We start from the raw sequence: 17,200 nt of genomic DNA, 5'->3' as shown, positions 1-17,200 counted from the left end.
ATATCACGAATGTAATGGATTCTGTGTACAGTCGGAGAAAGAGAGCCGGTTTAAGAAGCAAGTAGTGATTCACACACATTGGCACATAGAAGATCAAATACAAAACAAAACATTTAACATGCTACTTTAATTACGATATGATTTGAGAAACTGGTTAATTAAATTATTTTAAGATGACGTTTATGATGTTCTACTTTAATGACAAAATAAACTACATGATTAAAGTTGAAATTTCGAGACTGAAGTTGACATTTCGTGTTTTTTTTCCCACTGTGTGCCTTTTTTTTTCTCTTTACCCTAAAAAGCTTTCATATGACACTCAGACGGTAGGCTACGACTCGCCTTTTCATGGCGACTGATATCTGAGCTTTCAAGTTTCTCCAACACGCTATGTCACTCGATCAACTTCCTTTTGTTGATTATACCACGGTTTAATTAAACAAATAGTATATTTTTCCTTTGCCTCCACTTGGTATTCGCTGAAATTGTTATATTTTCCCCCGTGCTTTTCAATTGTCTTTTCACAGAAGGCAGAACTTAAGGGCGATTTATATTGATTTGCATATTCAAAGAGGCGTAATTCGGGTAGGAGTTGGGGCGTTACATAATGCGCGTGCACGAGCGTTAATTTTCACGCTGATCGGGATTTATGTAGTGGAAGAATGTGGAAGTTGGAGTACGCACAGATTCCTGCATCTGGATTTTTCTGTGCGTAAGCACATTTCGACTTTTTTGCTTACGCCATGTTATAGTGCGAGTTCTACGCATTGCGTTATACATGAGGCCCCTGGACTGGGACCCTAGTGCAGCGGGTGATACTTCAACACCACACTGGAGCAGTGTGAGGTTTTTGTGGTAGCTGGAGTGTCAGTGCTGCCACCAACCCCTAAGTTTTCCCTGTAAGTTGGAGGACCTGCTTGCAGAACAGAACAAATATATACCCAAAACTGTCATTATTGGTTTTGTCATGGTGATGGGCTTTTCCAAGATGAGACAAATTCTCACATAATGGATGTCCCTTCCCACATTAAAGGAATGCAGTCTCCTAAGGAAGAAGAGCCTGCTGTTTCATTTCTTATATAGTTCCTCTGTGTTCTGAGATCAGTCCACCCTGTCACTGATGTGGACTCCCAGGTATTTGCAAGAGAGGAGCACCTCTACATCCGATCACTGAATAGTGACTTAACATAGAGATTCCTTGGTGCGCAGGAAGTCAATAACCAGTTCCTTGGTTTTGTTAATGTTAAGTTGCAGACAATTCTCTTTGCACCAAGAAACAAAGTTCTCCACCTGACTCCTGTACTCATTCCCCTTATCGACAGACCCCATAAGTGCAGAATCATCTGAGAATTTCTGAAACTAACATGGCCGTGTGTTATATTTATGGTCTGAAGTGTACAGAGTGAAGAGAAAATGAGGGCTAGTGGTGCTCCAGTGCTGCTCACATCCATATCAGAAACACATTCTTTGATTCTCACAAACTGTGGACTGCCCTACAGATTGTCCATTATCCAGTACACCATAGGCTTATCCACCTACCAATCGCTGAGCTTATAACTTGACAGGGGTGGCTGGATGGTACTGAAGGCATTAAAGAAATCAAAAAATATAATCCTCACAATGCTGCCAGCTTTTTCCAGGTTAGAATACCTGTATGTCTTTTGAAGCAGATAGATAATAACGTCTTCCACTACAATTCTTGTCTGACAGGCAAACTGCAGTGGGTCCAGGTAGCATACCACAAGAGGACTCATAAAGTACAAGACCAGGGAGGCCAAAAAAATATTCTGATCCAATATGTAAAGCAGATGCTAAATATCACTGCATAGGACAAGCAGATAGGTGTAATTAATACCTGAGTAACAGTCTACAGCATAGTTTTATTTGCACAAAAATGATCTGCATGAAAGTGCAATCATAAGGAAGTTATCCTGATTACCTCACCACAAATGTCAACGTCTGAAGTATGCAAAACAATACTTAAGATAAGGCAGAAACATTTTAGTACATAGTGATGTGGACTGATCAAACTAATTTTAAATTTTGGTCCACTACCATAGCAGAAAATAAAAAGTGAAATTTAAAACAAGAACACCTTAGAGACCATTACACATGGTGGTGGATCTAATTTAGTTTATGGTTTTGTGGTAGCTATAAAAGTGCAACACATGTTGTGCTGATGGGAGGAAGAATGCACTCAACTATCAGCAAAGCTGAAAAGCCAATGTCTCAGTAGCAGTAAAGAAACAGAAACTGATGAGATTATATATTTCAGGAAAACCCCAATTTGAAACTCACCTCAGAAATAACAATGAAGTAAAATTAAAATTTCTGAAATGCCTTAACAGTAGTCAGATTTCAATGTTATTCAAACATTTGTGAAGAAACCTCAAAATTGCAGTGCATGCAAAGAAGACGCCTATAGCATTTCTGAGGTAGCGGAGTTCTGAAAAAAAAAATGAAAACAATCGCTTGGCTGACCTCAAAATGTTTAGAGGCTGAGATTTCTGTGAAAACAAACTAAAAAAAGATGTTATGTCATGATACTCAGTCATTTGTTTATGACACATTAACTTTTTTTATTTCTTAAATTGAAGAAGTGAATAGTAATTGAGCAGTAAAATGTAAAGAAATATGCATAGAATTGTCATCTTCTGTTCACTTATTGTATAAGTGAGACAAGATATTTACCTAGTGGTGGTCAGGCTTTGAACATGGGAAATGTGCAATATGAATAAAATGTACTATATAAATGAAATGTATTATTATAAAAATGTAACATGCAGAATGTGATAGTCTTTAAAAAAATGTTCACCTTTCATATTGTAATAATCCAAAATATTCATCCAAACATGAAGTACATTTAATAATTGATTATTTGCTTAAAATAAATTAGAGTATATGTAATGATTAGTTTCCTGTTATACTCTGAAGGAAAAAGAAATAATTCATCTAAATAAAACTTTACTAATTAATTCCTTCTGTGCTTGTGCATGTCTGGTCATACTGATTTTCATGAAATAAAGTGAAAGGCAAACTAGATTACAGCAAGTGACCATTATGGATATCAGGTGAATGTGGCCCTCTGATAGGGTGACTACATTTTCAAAATTCCAAACTGTGACACATGTGAAGCATGCGTGCCTATGCATAAAAACCATTCTCATTTGTCCAATGCCTGCCCACGTCATCATCTGAGAGGGGTCAGGGCACATGAAAGAAACACTTTCACAAATAAACACATAGGATTGCACACAGTGCTTGAAATATAAACAAATAAATGCTGGTGCTCTGATTTTGTATGCTTCTTGTTACTTGTTGTGATGCTATTTAAAAGTAACACAAGTTGTTAATAAAGCAGGGTTCTGCTGTGGCGTTTAGTGCACACTGTTGTAAATATTTTGTGAAAATATTTGTTTCAGTGAAGCAATGTTTGTGACTGTTAAAAAATTTTACTACATGGGCAGTGGTTAAAACTAGGACATTTTCATATTCATCAGTTATTTTTCAGGATGCATACCCTGAAATCGGGACAATCCCTGTCACCGAGACGTTTGGTCACCCTAGTAAATTATAGTGTCATTAAATAGTCAAGCCACAGAATACTTCATTCATATATAAGTAACATTATGGTAGTGAAAATCACTTAAGTTGCAGTGGTTTTCACCCTTTTTGACAAGTGGACTGCTTTTAGTTAGAGAATCTCTCATGGACCTTTGGTTCTACATAGAGTTTTGAGTGGCTCAGTTATTAACATTCGATTGAAAAGTGAAGTTCCCCATGGGATATTGAGTGGCGCTTGGTTTACTAGCAGTGAGGTGACAATATTTTTGCATACTGACAGTAGGCAATAACAAGGTTAATTTAATTGCCATACTTGCCATTTCACGGACTGGTACAAAATATCTATGGACTGGTCCTGGTCCTTAGGAAACATTGCCTTAAAGTATTCTGAAGGAGTGAATTGCTGGTTCACTGGGTCTCTTCTGTCTGCAGTCAAGTTGCTGGGAAGATTTGAAACAACATGCTGATGGAAAGACTTCCATGTACACCCAGCTGGACTTCCATATGCTGGATTGACCACCTGCCCAGCTGCACAAGCAGGCAGTGACAACTTTTTACCTGCACATGCATTCTGTTAGTGTTTCATTAACTTATATTGTGGATCTGTTTCAGGAGCATAACTAGACAGAATGGAGCCTGTGTGAAAGCTTTTAATGGGGCCCCTAGGATTAGATTTGTCAATATGCATATACACATATCAAACAGGAAAAATATAATTATATAATGTAATTAACACACAATTTGAAGTCTTTAACTACAAGTGATGTCATTTGCACTAGGATTGCCTTACCCACTTTGCATTGCTACCAATGTGTGGATCAGTTATTAAATGGCCAACATAATTTTTATACAGTAAATATACAAGTATCACAATGCTTTTAAACATATATTGTAAAGTTATATATTGCAAATACTGACATTTTCATCACATGTTGAAGTTATATTAACCCACCATTAGTATGCAGTACCAGTATGTGTATGTTACGGGAACCACTGTTGTCAAATGTTTTGTAAACTTGAAAATGAAGTGACATTGATTAAAAATACATAATACTGCAGTAGCACTGGCAACAATGTAACTTTAGAAAGAAGTATCGTTATAATTATGTAATTTCTATACAATACAAAAAAAAAAAAAGAAATGATCCATAAGGAACTGTACTGCATACTAAAGGTGAATTTCACTATAGAAAAAATAGCAAAACAAGTAATCTTAATATATATTAGAAAAAATAACAAAAACAACTAATCTTAATATATACTCCTCTTTTAGGATTTTAATTTGGCAAAATCTGATATTATTTTCTTAACATTTAGTTGCTTAGCTCTTCTTGACTCTATTGATAAAAAGGCCAAGCGTATGAGTCTAGTCTCTGACATAGTAGATTGTAGATAATTTTAAATACATTTTAGCTTGCTGAATGGCCGCTCAGCTGTTGCTCACTGTCACTGGAATAGTTAAAAACAAAACACATGCAATACAGAGGTCTTGCAGATTAGCTGTAATCATATGATTTTAGATTGTGATGAAGTATGCTAATTCATAAACAGATGACAGCTTTGCAATTTCTTCTGACAGAAATGATGCCCTAAACTAACTTTAATAGCCATTCTGTTAGGACAAAAAAAAAAAAAAAAATTCCTGAATTCAAAAATATGTCGTAGCACGTTGTCTATGTATGTATACTTGTGATCAAATTAAATGGTAGTAAAGCAATTACTTTTAGCATCTAGTTTAAAAACTATCCATAATAGGAGAATAATTTCCCATTTGTTTAATAACAATTTTGTGTGGATTATGAATATGTATAAATATTACATTGGCTAATATAGGACAGAAATTAGAAGGTAAACTTTTCAATTACTTTCAATCATTTAATTTGATTACAATTGTACATACATAACAAGTGAAAAAAAAAATACCTCAAGCATGGCCAAGGAAGAGAAAAACAGAAAATATTGCATGTCTGGAATTAATTCAGAGAACAATCAAATCTGTCTTAAACAACTGTCACCTAATGACATTTCTTACATGTGATCCAAAAAATTTCAGATTTAAGGTGACTGTGGAATAAAATGTAATGTCTTATCTCATACTACATGTTTTGCTGTAACACTGACATTTATTTCGCTGTCACATTAACATCTGATTAATGCTTATAAATTTCTGATTACATCTGTCATTTATAATTTTGAGGTTATAGGTTTTTTAATGACATATAAATCATTTTTGATCTAAGGTAAGACATAAGTTTTTTTTTCCCAGCCACCCTAAATCTGAAATTTTTTGGATCGTACGATAATTTCATATAAACAAACCTGAATTTTTTATGGCCATGCTTGAGATATTTTTTATGAATCAGTCCTTACTTTTCAGGTGCCTATATTTATACATTTGTAGAATGGCATACTCATAACATAACTTACTTGCGTATTTGTATCTATGGTTTCAAACACGTTATAAAAGTTATACTTACTACTTTCAACTAAAAGAGGAATTAATTGAAATTAACCTCACATTGTAACACTCTATCACAGATTACCTGACCACTTTAGTTGCAAATGTCACTACCATCATGCGCAATTGTTGACTGAAATGACTGATTGCAAAACCGTGTAAGGATGTGTTTGGGAACATTACTAGCAAATTTGTACTGACTGCATTCGGTTTAACGCTAATTATGCTTTACCAGCACGATAACGTGCAGTGAATACACTTGACTTATAGTTTTCATACTCTTCCTCTGTACATTTAGCATTTGTTTGCTCAGAGGTTGATCCACTTGCTACTTCCTGAGCAGCTCTTCTTTTCTCCACCCTAGCGGCCCGCTTCTTCTCTTCTTCCATCAGCATCTTTTTGCGTTAAAACTGATTAAGGCAGTGTTTGTGTTGTAATCACTTAGTACGTTATCTTTAATTTTTCACTTAAGTCTTCAATCTGCCTCAAGAATGATAGATATGAAGAGGTAGGAGAAGTAATGGTGAAGGTGGTAGGGAATGAGAACGGCTCCTGTAAGCATGTGCTGCATGGCTGCCCTGCTGGCCGGTGCCAAGAGTTGATTCTACAATAAAATAAAAAGAGGAATAACCTTGGTGGTCGATCATCATTCCGAAAGAGGATTGTAGACATCACGTAGTATATGTGTACCATATTTCACGTCAATAGTTCAAACGGTTTGCGAGCTACAGGTGATTTAAAATCCTGGATAGACAAATGAACAGCCATGGTAGCGTATTATATAAGAATATTTTAAAGCAAGCAGAACAAGTCCAAATCAATGCCTGGATTACTTGAGTAATACTTGGACTTTATTTTTTCCTTTGTACTTATTATTGTGTTTTTAAAAGATTTTTTTTTTTAATTTCTATGTGATGCCAGGGTCCCACGAATGTTAAGGCCTGTGTGATGTCACACCCTACACACATACATGATAGTTACGCTATCAGTAGCCAGTATCAGAGGTAAAAAATTGGAAAATATGTAAAATATACAAGTTGGTTTAACTGTTGTCAAGATAAAGCTGAAACAATAATTTGTAGCTTTAGTCACACAGAATGTTTCTCTTTTTTAACATAGGTGATTCTGCAGATTCACCAATGCGTTTCAATGAGGGATTCTGAAATTTCAAAACTGTGTACAGGGTGATCTGTTTGAGATATGTTGATGAAAAGTGAACTGTCTCAAGAAATTTCCTTAAAGAGTAAGTGTGCCACATTTCAACACAACTGCTTTACTGTGGGCAAAGTTGTTTCATGATCTACATTTTTTGGTTTAATTAAAATGTTAAATTAAAATGATCACACAAGGAATATGGGTATCATATTTATTTCATCACAATGCAACATCCTGAAAATTCAAAACAGCATTGCCAAAAGAATTTCTCAAAATTATCAGTGGGGTTTTTCTCGGGTTAGTATTAGTGTATGAAAGAAACTTCAAAACCTGACTTGAATCAGCTAGAGGCTCATTTATAACAATAAGATTACAGAAGTAACTAACTGTGACTTAATAACATGTTCTTTGTGACTCACTGGAAATAACTGTGAATAGTTTTTTTCTAGATTGGCATAGAGGGTGTATTGTACTTTTTGAACTGAATGATAGAGCAGATTACAGTCAACATTTAATCAATAAACTGCCTAAATTATAGAAGTGCTTGTAAAAATTATTTCCTACCTGTAAATTGTCTTTTGAGTTAAGAGCCGTGTAGTGTGTCATGTTCTGAGGCTGATGCATTATGCAGCAAGCATTTATTCATCAGCATAGCCTTCATGATTGCACTAAGGTTTCCAAATTAAAAGTAAATCAAAGACAGTGTTGACCATGATTCCAAAGACAGCCAAACCGCCAGATTTCCCAAACTTAAACTGTAGTGTTTACAAAGATCCAACGCTATTTGTTAATCATTATTACTAGGAAAGTTAACATTATAATATTGCTCTCTTTTTCTCCATTTCATGTTGTTAATTACTTGTGATCTAATTCTGTCTTTTGTTAAGCAGAATAGCTTCAGTTTTAAAAACTCAGAAGTTGCCTGCAGTGTTAGATGAATGCTAAACAAGCTAAGCTTAGTACTGGCAATACATTGTACATTAAACAATATTTAGTAGACCAGATCCTATCAAAACAAATGTAATTAAAGTGAAAAGGGATGCATCGTTGGTTAATTTTATACACTTTCTTAAATTAGAATGTTGACTTTTAGAACAAAAACTAAAAGTAGTAAGCACTGTGTGTCAAAACCCTTCACAACAGTATTAGATACAAGGCAGGAACCAAACATGGACTGGGTACCATTCTATCAAAGAGAATTTGTAATTAATGCAAAATATATCTCTTTGGGATGTAGGAGGAAAACTGGACTGTTCGGAGTGAAACCTACACAGATTGGGAAGAAAATACAAGTTTAATATATTGATAATACAGTAAAACTAACCATTGTGCCATCAAACTGTCCAGATGTGCGACACTACAACGCAAGCTCTTCCCTTCTGAAAATTAAATAAATTGCGAAATACCAGAAAATATGTGGATATATCTTTCAGTGTAAAATATATGTAGTTCAAATATAATTTTTAACATTATATCTGAAATATAATGAAACATTCCCTTAATGTATTGCAACATATTTCCAAATGTATTGTGCATGATATATGCAATATAATCTGTATCCAGACCCATATTTCTGACAGATAATTAGTTCATTTGGGGTTTTTTGTTGCTTGCTTGGAAAAATATAAGTTTTTCTCAGTGAATCAAATTTATTTTGAACACATTGTAACTGGCTAGAAGAAATTCACATAGGTATCTGCTTTGACGCATACACTGTAAATTATTCCATGCTGAAACAATTCTGTATGCTTTCATTGATTTTCAGAAAACAGTTTACCGTTTCCCTTGATTACTATAACTACCCAAGTAAGAGGTTAAATTATAATAATTAACATTGTAAAGGAACACAGGAATTTACTATATCATAGATGAGTGAATGTGTACTTCTCAGCAGGAATTATATAACGGAAGGTTGGATGAAGTGTGTTAATATTTCATTCATAATATCAGTAACTGGCAGCAGTTTCTTCATTGGTACCTGTACCTTTAAAGAGAAATTATCATGAAAAAGTCACCAGTGATACCTAGGGCTGATATAGGAGCTCCAGTTCATGGCTATTCAAATGCAAAAAAAGTTGGGCCAGATTTTCAAACCAAGAAATTTACCTGGGCCAGATATTTTCAGTGATCGGTCAGCAGCAGGTAATAACAATTTTTAAATCAACACAAATGAATGCATTGAAAACAAGTAATGTTTATTCACGGTTTCCCTTTTAAATCTGGTCACAACTGACACAGGCACATCATAAAAGTGAATTAAAAAACAATAAAAAAAGCAATAACTGAACAGAATCTGAAGTAGTAGCAATACTTTTTTCCACTTTTGAAATAAAAAAATAAACATTTTGGTTATATCTGAACTAGGCACATATCAAAGTGCATAAAAACAAGATTGCACAGTATTAGCAATAATATGTGTTTACCTTTTGAAATAAAATACATTTTTCATTCATATATGACCCAAGCACATAACAAAGTGCATTTAACAGAATAAAAAAGCAGCATTAATACTATCAAAGCTATTGGTGCGCAAACCCATAACAAGTGATAACAATAACTAACACACATGAATACAATGTCTACTGCACACTGAAGAAACAGATTTCTTTTAATTCATCATATGTGTGATTAGCACTGCCTTTTTTGTAAACAAAAAAGTGACAGTAGGCATACATTGCGCTTGGATTAGATCTGAGGTACCCTGAAGGTATATAGAAGCTGAGAATCCTAGTGCTACATGTTCTGTTTAATTGGTAACAAACCATAACGTTTAAAATTTGAAACTGTCAAATAGTCAAGTATAATAATCCTTTACATTCACATAGAACTTTACTCACCACTCAAAACTCTTTGCAAACTCCACGCAGGTAATTCCCGGAACGCAAACCTATGATCTCCATATTGCAAAGCAGTGGCACATCCATTATACTCCTCCTGTACAGTTGTACTGTGCTGCATAATATTGTACTTGATAGTTTAAAATTACAAATACAGAATTTCCAAAATCAAAGAATATTAACCACAGGTTAATAACAAGCTCTGCATTCTACAGAACAGTTGTAATGTAGTCCCACAAAGCAATAGGTGCCTATTTTGATTTAGTTTTAATTAATTCTTTGTTTTAAGTGTCAATCGCTGTATGGTATGGAGTGCGGAGACAGTGAGGCTCTCATTGGAGTAACAATTAGATTCATTTGTGAAAACCCACATTTGCACACACATGATGAAACTGGAATACAGCTAAGACTCTGAACACAATTGATTACAAAATGATTTAATATGTGCAGGTACAGCTGTACCGTACCTTCACAAACGACTATCATAAACTACTATTACCAGACACACAATAATACACTGCACTTTGGGTTGAATGTTTCTAGGCCATGTGGAATTTGCATTCATGGTCTGTAATATTTTAGGAATTTATGTAGGAAGTAATGAAGACTCACAAAATGTGTTTTTCTCAGTTATTCTCCGCGTTTATGACTGGACTGTGGGCTGGGTCACTCAGAGGTTGCTTCTGGGCCACATGTGGCTCACAGACAGCCGTTTGAATATGTTGTTTCTAGAGTTTTACTGAGTGAAATTTGACCTGAAAGTGCTTCTTTGGATAAATTCAGTTACACTGAAAATATTCCTGGTCAGTCTATTAAGATTCTCCACCCCGCTAGCTAGGTCTAGAGTTAGTTGTGAACATAGAGATAGGAGTTTACTTCAAGTAGTGGAGAGGAAAAAGGTGACTGGTTTGGAATAAAGTCTTTGAAAGAAGGAAAGATTACAACTGCTCTGAATAATGGACTAGTTGCATTAGTGTCAGATAAGAAAAAAATAACGCATAGGTCGTCCCAATGTTGCAACAGTGTTTATATTTCATGACATGTTCATGTCTTACCTTACCTGCTAAAAAAATACAACATTTTCTTTTATTTCAGTCTCTTTTAGTCTTTTGATGGAATGTGCTCTACCCCTAAAGATGAAATATTCAATTTGATTGTGTCACTTGCGTCTACTTTATATACTTTTTAAATTTGCTCAGATAGTTGTTGGTGTATTGTTAAATGTGTATTTCTTAATTTATGAAGATGAAAAAAAATCTACTTTGAGACTTACAATTTTAGCTATAAATAAGCCTAGAATATTAGCATATTCTCATATAACATATCAAACTACAAAACAAAAAGCCATTAATAAAAATAATTTTTAGTTTGTCAAAATAATGTTAAAGAATTTTTAAAAAGTCTTTAGATAACTTTATTTGAAATTGCCTACTTATAGTTACTTTTCAAACCAATGACTGTAGTTAAGACAGAACATTGCAGGCTACAAGATTAATTCTGGGTTTATAATTAGTGCTGTGTCATAATGTGATTTGGCCTAGGATACATATATCTATGTATATCTCCATATAAAAACACTTACAAAATATCTATTAGATGTTACTTTAAATTTCCAGGTTAATATATTTTAAAATATGCTACAATACACAGAAAACAAACTGTAAAACATAAACATTTACACTCTAAAATATATTATATAGTATATTATAAATTGTATTTACAGAATATTCATTTTGTTGTAATATATTTTCTAAAATATATCTTACTGCATATTATTCCTTGTATTTTGCAATAAAATAATATACAGTATATTCATTTTTAGAAATTATATTTTAAAATACAAAAATATATTTATTATTTAATATTTATTTCATATATTTTATAACATATTTAACTGTAAAGCTAGTAACAGCGTGTGACAAAACAGCACAACACCAAGGAGGGACTTAGACAATGACAATACTGTAATTTTACTAAACAAATTTATTTAACTAAAACAATACACAGGGTTTATTTCCTCCAGTTCTTTTTTTTTTTCTTTTATACTTAAAAGTACATTCCAAGCTGAAGCCTCCGTATTTCCCTTCTCCTTGTTATTTCTTTTACTGCTAACATGTTGTTAAAATTATAATAAACTATAGGCATAATTCTCCACAACTGACCTCTCTAATTTCTTCATGAACTGTTACATACTTAAACAAAATTTAAAGTAGTGAAAATAATTGTACCATGTATGCTAATAATGAAAAATCCCAGGAGAATGCAATAATTTAAGTTATAAATAACAGCCAGTTGTATATACTGTATTATATACAGCGTTTCTACTACGGCATTTGAATTTTTTGTTCCTGGGTATTCTGCCCTGAATAAGAGTGTTAGGAAAGTGGAAGGATGGATTATTTTTTATACATGCAGCTGAGATTACAAAACCGCATATTTAGTCTTATTTTGCTGTGACAGAGTTCATTGTTCTATATTTTACACAATAGTTGGATCTAGCTAAGCCAACAAAATAAAAAATATTTAACTTAAAAAAATGTAATTACTTACAGAATATTGTACAAACATATTATTCATAACAATGCTTTTTCATTTTGAACCATTTATTTCAAGTTTGAACAAGGAACTTGTTGGTTTCAGACATTAATCAGTTTTAATGTTCAGTTAAGATAAAGTGCTAATTTTAAGCATACTTTTTTACATTTTAAATTTAATATTTGTTATTTTAGTATAACAATGCAATGGTTAATGCTGCTCTTTCCAAAGACCTATGTTTAATTAAAAACCTTATCACATATCCATAATTATTTGAATAAAAAAGCGTGAAAATAAAAAATGTACCTGTTTTTCTCTTTATAGACTGGAAACCAGTTGTTTCTTCCCAGTCTTTTCCATCTCTTTTCACATTTACTTCTGCGTAGGTGATTTGCACAGACATCTTTTCCTATTCTATATACAGCACAGAATCAGCAGCTAAATAAGAAAGAGAGAAGGAGAGCAAAAGAGAGCAAAAGAGAGCAAGCGAGCGAGAGAGAGAGAGAGAGAGAGAGAGAGAGAAAGGAGTTTAAGGTTTTGAAAGGATGTGCAGTCTGAGTCACACTTAAACTGAAAAAATACACAAAAATACATCTTTATCAGCGTTGTGTGATTTTTTTTATACATAGCTGTTAAATTAATAAAAATTAACTGGATAACTTTCTGGAATAAGCAGAAAAAAAATATCTGTGAGTTAAGTAGTTAAACTGATTATCAAGTAGCCTATTGATTCTTTAAAATGTTATCTGTAATGTCACTGTCAAGAAGCAAAAAGGACTCCTGAAAAATAAATGACCACTATCCCATATACCGCGGGTGGGTAAAGTTGTTGCAGGTTTTTGTTCCAACCCAGTTGCTTAATTAAAAACCAATCCTTGTCAATTATTGAATTTCATGGCTTGCTAGTGCTTCAACTCTGCCATGTCAGATCATTCTCATATCCTAGATTTTTTTTTCCATTCTAAGGATATCATCCAAATGATTTGAAGTGTAAAACAGATGAGTCATTCTCAGTGCTTCACTTTTTTCTCTTCACTTTCCTTTCAAGTATAGTCGACCCTTGATATAAGACCGACCTGACATACGAACAACTTGATTTACGACCAAAATTTTTGTTTTAATTTACGACCAACATCTTGCGTTACGAATGCGGTCACGTGTATCCGCTTGTGCGATTGTAAACAAACAGCCGAGAGCGTTCGTAAACGTCAGTCGGAGCCCAGATACATGTGTTTGTGGACGTAATTTCGGTCAGTGCAGTGATTTATCTATATATATAATTCACTAAGACCATGGCAAGCAAGACGCATAATTGCTAAGGAAGGAAGAGAAAGTAACAAAGGTAAAGAAAGCGACTGTTAAGGGATGTTAGCTGGCGCGGCACATGATGATGTCATCAGGCTGAGTCAGCACCGCCTTGCTTTGGAGTGTATTATTATAGCAGTTCACAACACGGCCAGCTTTAAACTGAGTGCTCGACTACTGTCATTATTAACTTGAGAAACAGCGATCACAATCGAAACGAAGAAGGAAATTGTGCGGAAATATGAGAGTGGTGTTCGTGACCGATCTCGCTAATATGTACAGCATGTCGAAATCCACCATCTCGACAACTTTACAAAGAAAAGATTTGCATGAGGAGGCTCCTTCTAAACAATAACCACCTTCCGTTTCATTCTCCTCCTCCTCCTCCCTTCCTGCAGCCCAAAGATGTCAAATTAAATGGTGAGAACAGTATGAAATTGTTGTTTCTGGTAGGCTAGGCACTTTTTATAACTTTTTGGTTAGTACATTAGAACAATTATTGGTGTTTTGGTAAATTATACGCATTATACAACCCTTTTTTATTATGAAAAGGTTAAGTAAGTGTAGCTGTGCAAGGTTCGGAGCGCATTATGGGTATTTCCATTATTTCTTATGGGAAAAATAGTCTTGACTTACAACCAACTTGAGTTACAACCAGCCCTCGCAAACGAATTGAGTTCGTAAGCCAAGGGTCCACTGTATTTAATTAAACCCAATAGTGCATGATAAATACACACAGGTGTAAATGGAAACAAGCTAAATGAAGAAATGCTCGTTTCTTTTTTCATTTACATCTTATTGCTAATAAGGAGCAATTAAAAACCAAGACTACAGCTGTTTAAGACTAAAATAAGCAATTAGGGCTCAAAATCTTAACGAGCGAGACAACTAAAGTGAAGCAGAAGTGTTACTTGAGCAATAAGTGCTTCTTATTAAGCAATTGGGTTGGAACAAAAACCTGCAGCCACTGCGGCCCCCCAGGACTGAATCTTCAACCCCTGCCATACACTGTGAAACATCCATACATTATCCAACCCGCTATATCCTAACTACAGGGTCACAGGGGTCTGTTGGAGTCAAGGCAGGAAACAAACCCCGGGCAGGGCGCCAGCCCACCGCAGGGCACACACACACCAGGGAAAATTTAGAATCACCAATGCACCTAACCTGCATGTCTTTGGACTGTGGGAGGAAACCGGAGCACCCGGAGGAAACCCACACAGACAGAACATGCAAACTCCACGCATGGAGGACCAGGGAAGCGAACCCAGGTTTCCTAACTGCGAGGCAGCAGCGCTACACACTGCGCCACCATGCCGCCCCACACTATGAAACATTTCATAATAATTAGCTTCATCAAATACTTAGAAATATAGTAAATGCTTTGTGAAAAATAAGAATAAAAATCACAGAGACAACATCCATCCATCCATTTTCTAACCCGCTGAATCCGAATACAGGGTCACGGGGGCCTGCTGGAGCCAATCCCAGCCAACACAGGGCACAAGGCAGGAACCAATCCTGGGCAGGGTGCCAACCCACCGCAGGACACACACAATCACACCCACACACCAAGGCCAATTTAGAATCGCCAATCCACCTAACCTGCATGTCTTTGGATTGTGGGAGGAAACCGGCGCCCGGAGGAAACCCACGCAGACACGGGGAGAACATGCAAACTCCACGCAGGGAGGACCCGGGAAGTGAACCAAGGTTTCCTAACTGCGAGGCAGCAGCGCTACACACTGCGCCACCATGCCGCCCCACACTATGAAACATTTCATAATAATTAGTTTCATCAAATACTTAGAAATATAGTAAATGCTTTGTGAAAAATAAGAATTAAAAATCACAGAGACAACATATTATATTTCAAAATAAAGCAGCTCTTCTCTAGAATAAAATTAAAATTATGTTTTAATGAGTTAAATTTTTTATTTTGTGTAACTGAGGTTAATTGTCAGTTTTAAATTGTCTCTGTATTTGAGGGTTGTGGCAGAAGTCCGAGGCCCTTGCCCAGCTAGGACACCTCAATGCTGGGAGCACTGAGGAAGCAAGTGTGGCCAGAGCATTACCTCCCCTGGGTTGCAGCAGTACCTTGGACTCCTGCAAGGCATCATGGGAGTTGGAGTTTGTTACATCCCTGTTGGGATCCCCAGGTGCCACCTGGGGGTGCTACAATTATTTCTAAGCCCTGGAGAGCAGCTCTTTCGCCACACCCAGAAGTGCTGCCAGAAACACATCATCAGACACCTGGAGCTCTTCTGGGTGCCCTATATAAGGGGGCAGCAGACACTACTCTGGGAGCCAGAGTCGGGAGGAGGAGGACGAAGCTTGCTGAGGAGGACTGGAGGAGAAAGAGAGAAAAGGACTGAAAGATAAAGGAAGGAAGGGAGAAAAAAAAAACGGAAAGTTAAAAAAATATATGTGCTAGTTGGGACACTGTAAATTTGTAAATAAATCACATGTACTTTAGGACTTCTGTGTATCCTGGCGTCTGTCTGTGATCCAGGCTGGAACATCCACAGTGTGTATGTGTGAACCATGAGATGGACCAGTGCCCCATCCAGGATTGTTTTGTGTCTTATTCCTGGGGCTACATGGGAGTTGTAACAGCATGCTTCAAATATCAACATTATTTGAATTTCACTACACATTTGTTTTCTTTAAATATGTTTCCATATTTCTTCAGTTTTTGAATTCATTAGTTAATTTTGTCATTTTCAAAAACACTATTCCACTATCAAGTTGAGCTAGAGATCATTCTGAAAGGATTGAACACTAAACAGGAGGCAGCCTTTGAAAGGACACCAGTTTATCTTAAGGTATATCTGTAAAGTAAAATTGTAAATTGTAGACTAAATCAAATCAAATTTTATGTGTCACAATAAAACTTATATATGCAGTACAATATTTAGTGAAACGCTTAAATAAAGAAAAAGGGAAGAAAACAATCTTTGTGAAGATGAAGGATTTTAAATCCAAGTATTCATCTCTTTAGATTAGATATAATATTAATTGTATTTAAAGTATTCTTTTAATCTAATGTTTAATTATCTGCAAAATCAAAGGCTCTCTTTAGCCTACGAACAAGCTAACAAAAATCAGGGCACGTCAGGTCAGGTTAGGTCAAGTTGGGGAGCATGCCGTAACTGACACTCCATCACAATGCATGTAATGTACCTCATTCGGGACTCCATGAGCAACCGCTCATTCGACACAGAGTCAAACCAGCAGTAGCCAAGGATTCTCCAAAGAGACACAGAACCGAAGGAGTCCAGTCTTCATCTCAGGTCAATGGATAGCATCCATGTCTTGCAACCATATAGCAAGACAGGAAGGACCA

At 35.4% G+C, this 17,200-nt stretch overlaps 1 protein-coding gene across 3 annotated transcripts in view; it reads right to left on the bottom strand.

The window, feature by feature from the left end:
* LOC120534982 (C-type lectin domain family 4 member A-like) overlaps nt 1-13,031 on the bottom strand; it is a 96,498-nt gene extending 83,467 nt beyond the window's left edge. For all 3 annotated transcript variants that reach the window (XM_039762480.1, XM_039762482.1, XM_039762481.1), the window contains exon 1: nt 12,856-13,031. In XM_039762480.1, the coding sequence (XP_039618414.1) occupies nt 12,856-12,952 (97 nt within the window). In that variant the 5' untranslated portion in view covers nt 12,953-13,031. The remainder of the gene's footprint in view (nt 1-12,855) is intronic.
* Between the last annotated feature and the right edge of the window lie 4,169 nt (nt 13,032-17,200).

The sequence above is a fragment of the Polypterus senegalus genome, chromosome 9 (genome assembly GCF_016835505.1).
Source record: "Polypterus senegalus isolate Bchr_013 chromosome 9, ASM1683550v1, whole genome shotgun sequence".
In the NCBI taxonomy this organism is placed as follows: domain Eukaryota; kingdom Metazoa; phylum Chordata; class Cladistia; order Polypteriformes; family Polypteridae; genus Polypterus; species Polypterus senegalus.
This window is presented reverse-complemented; position numbering and strand designations above follow the sequence as displayed.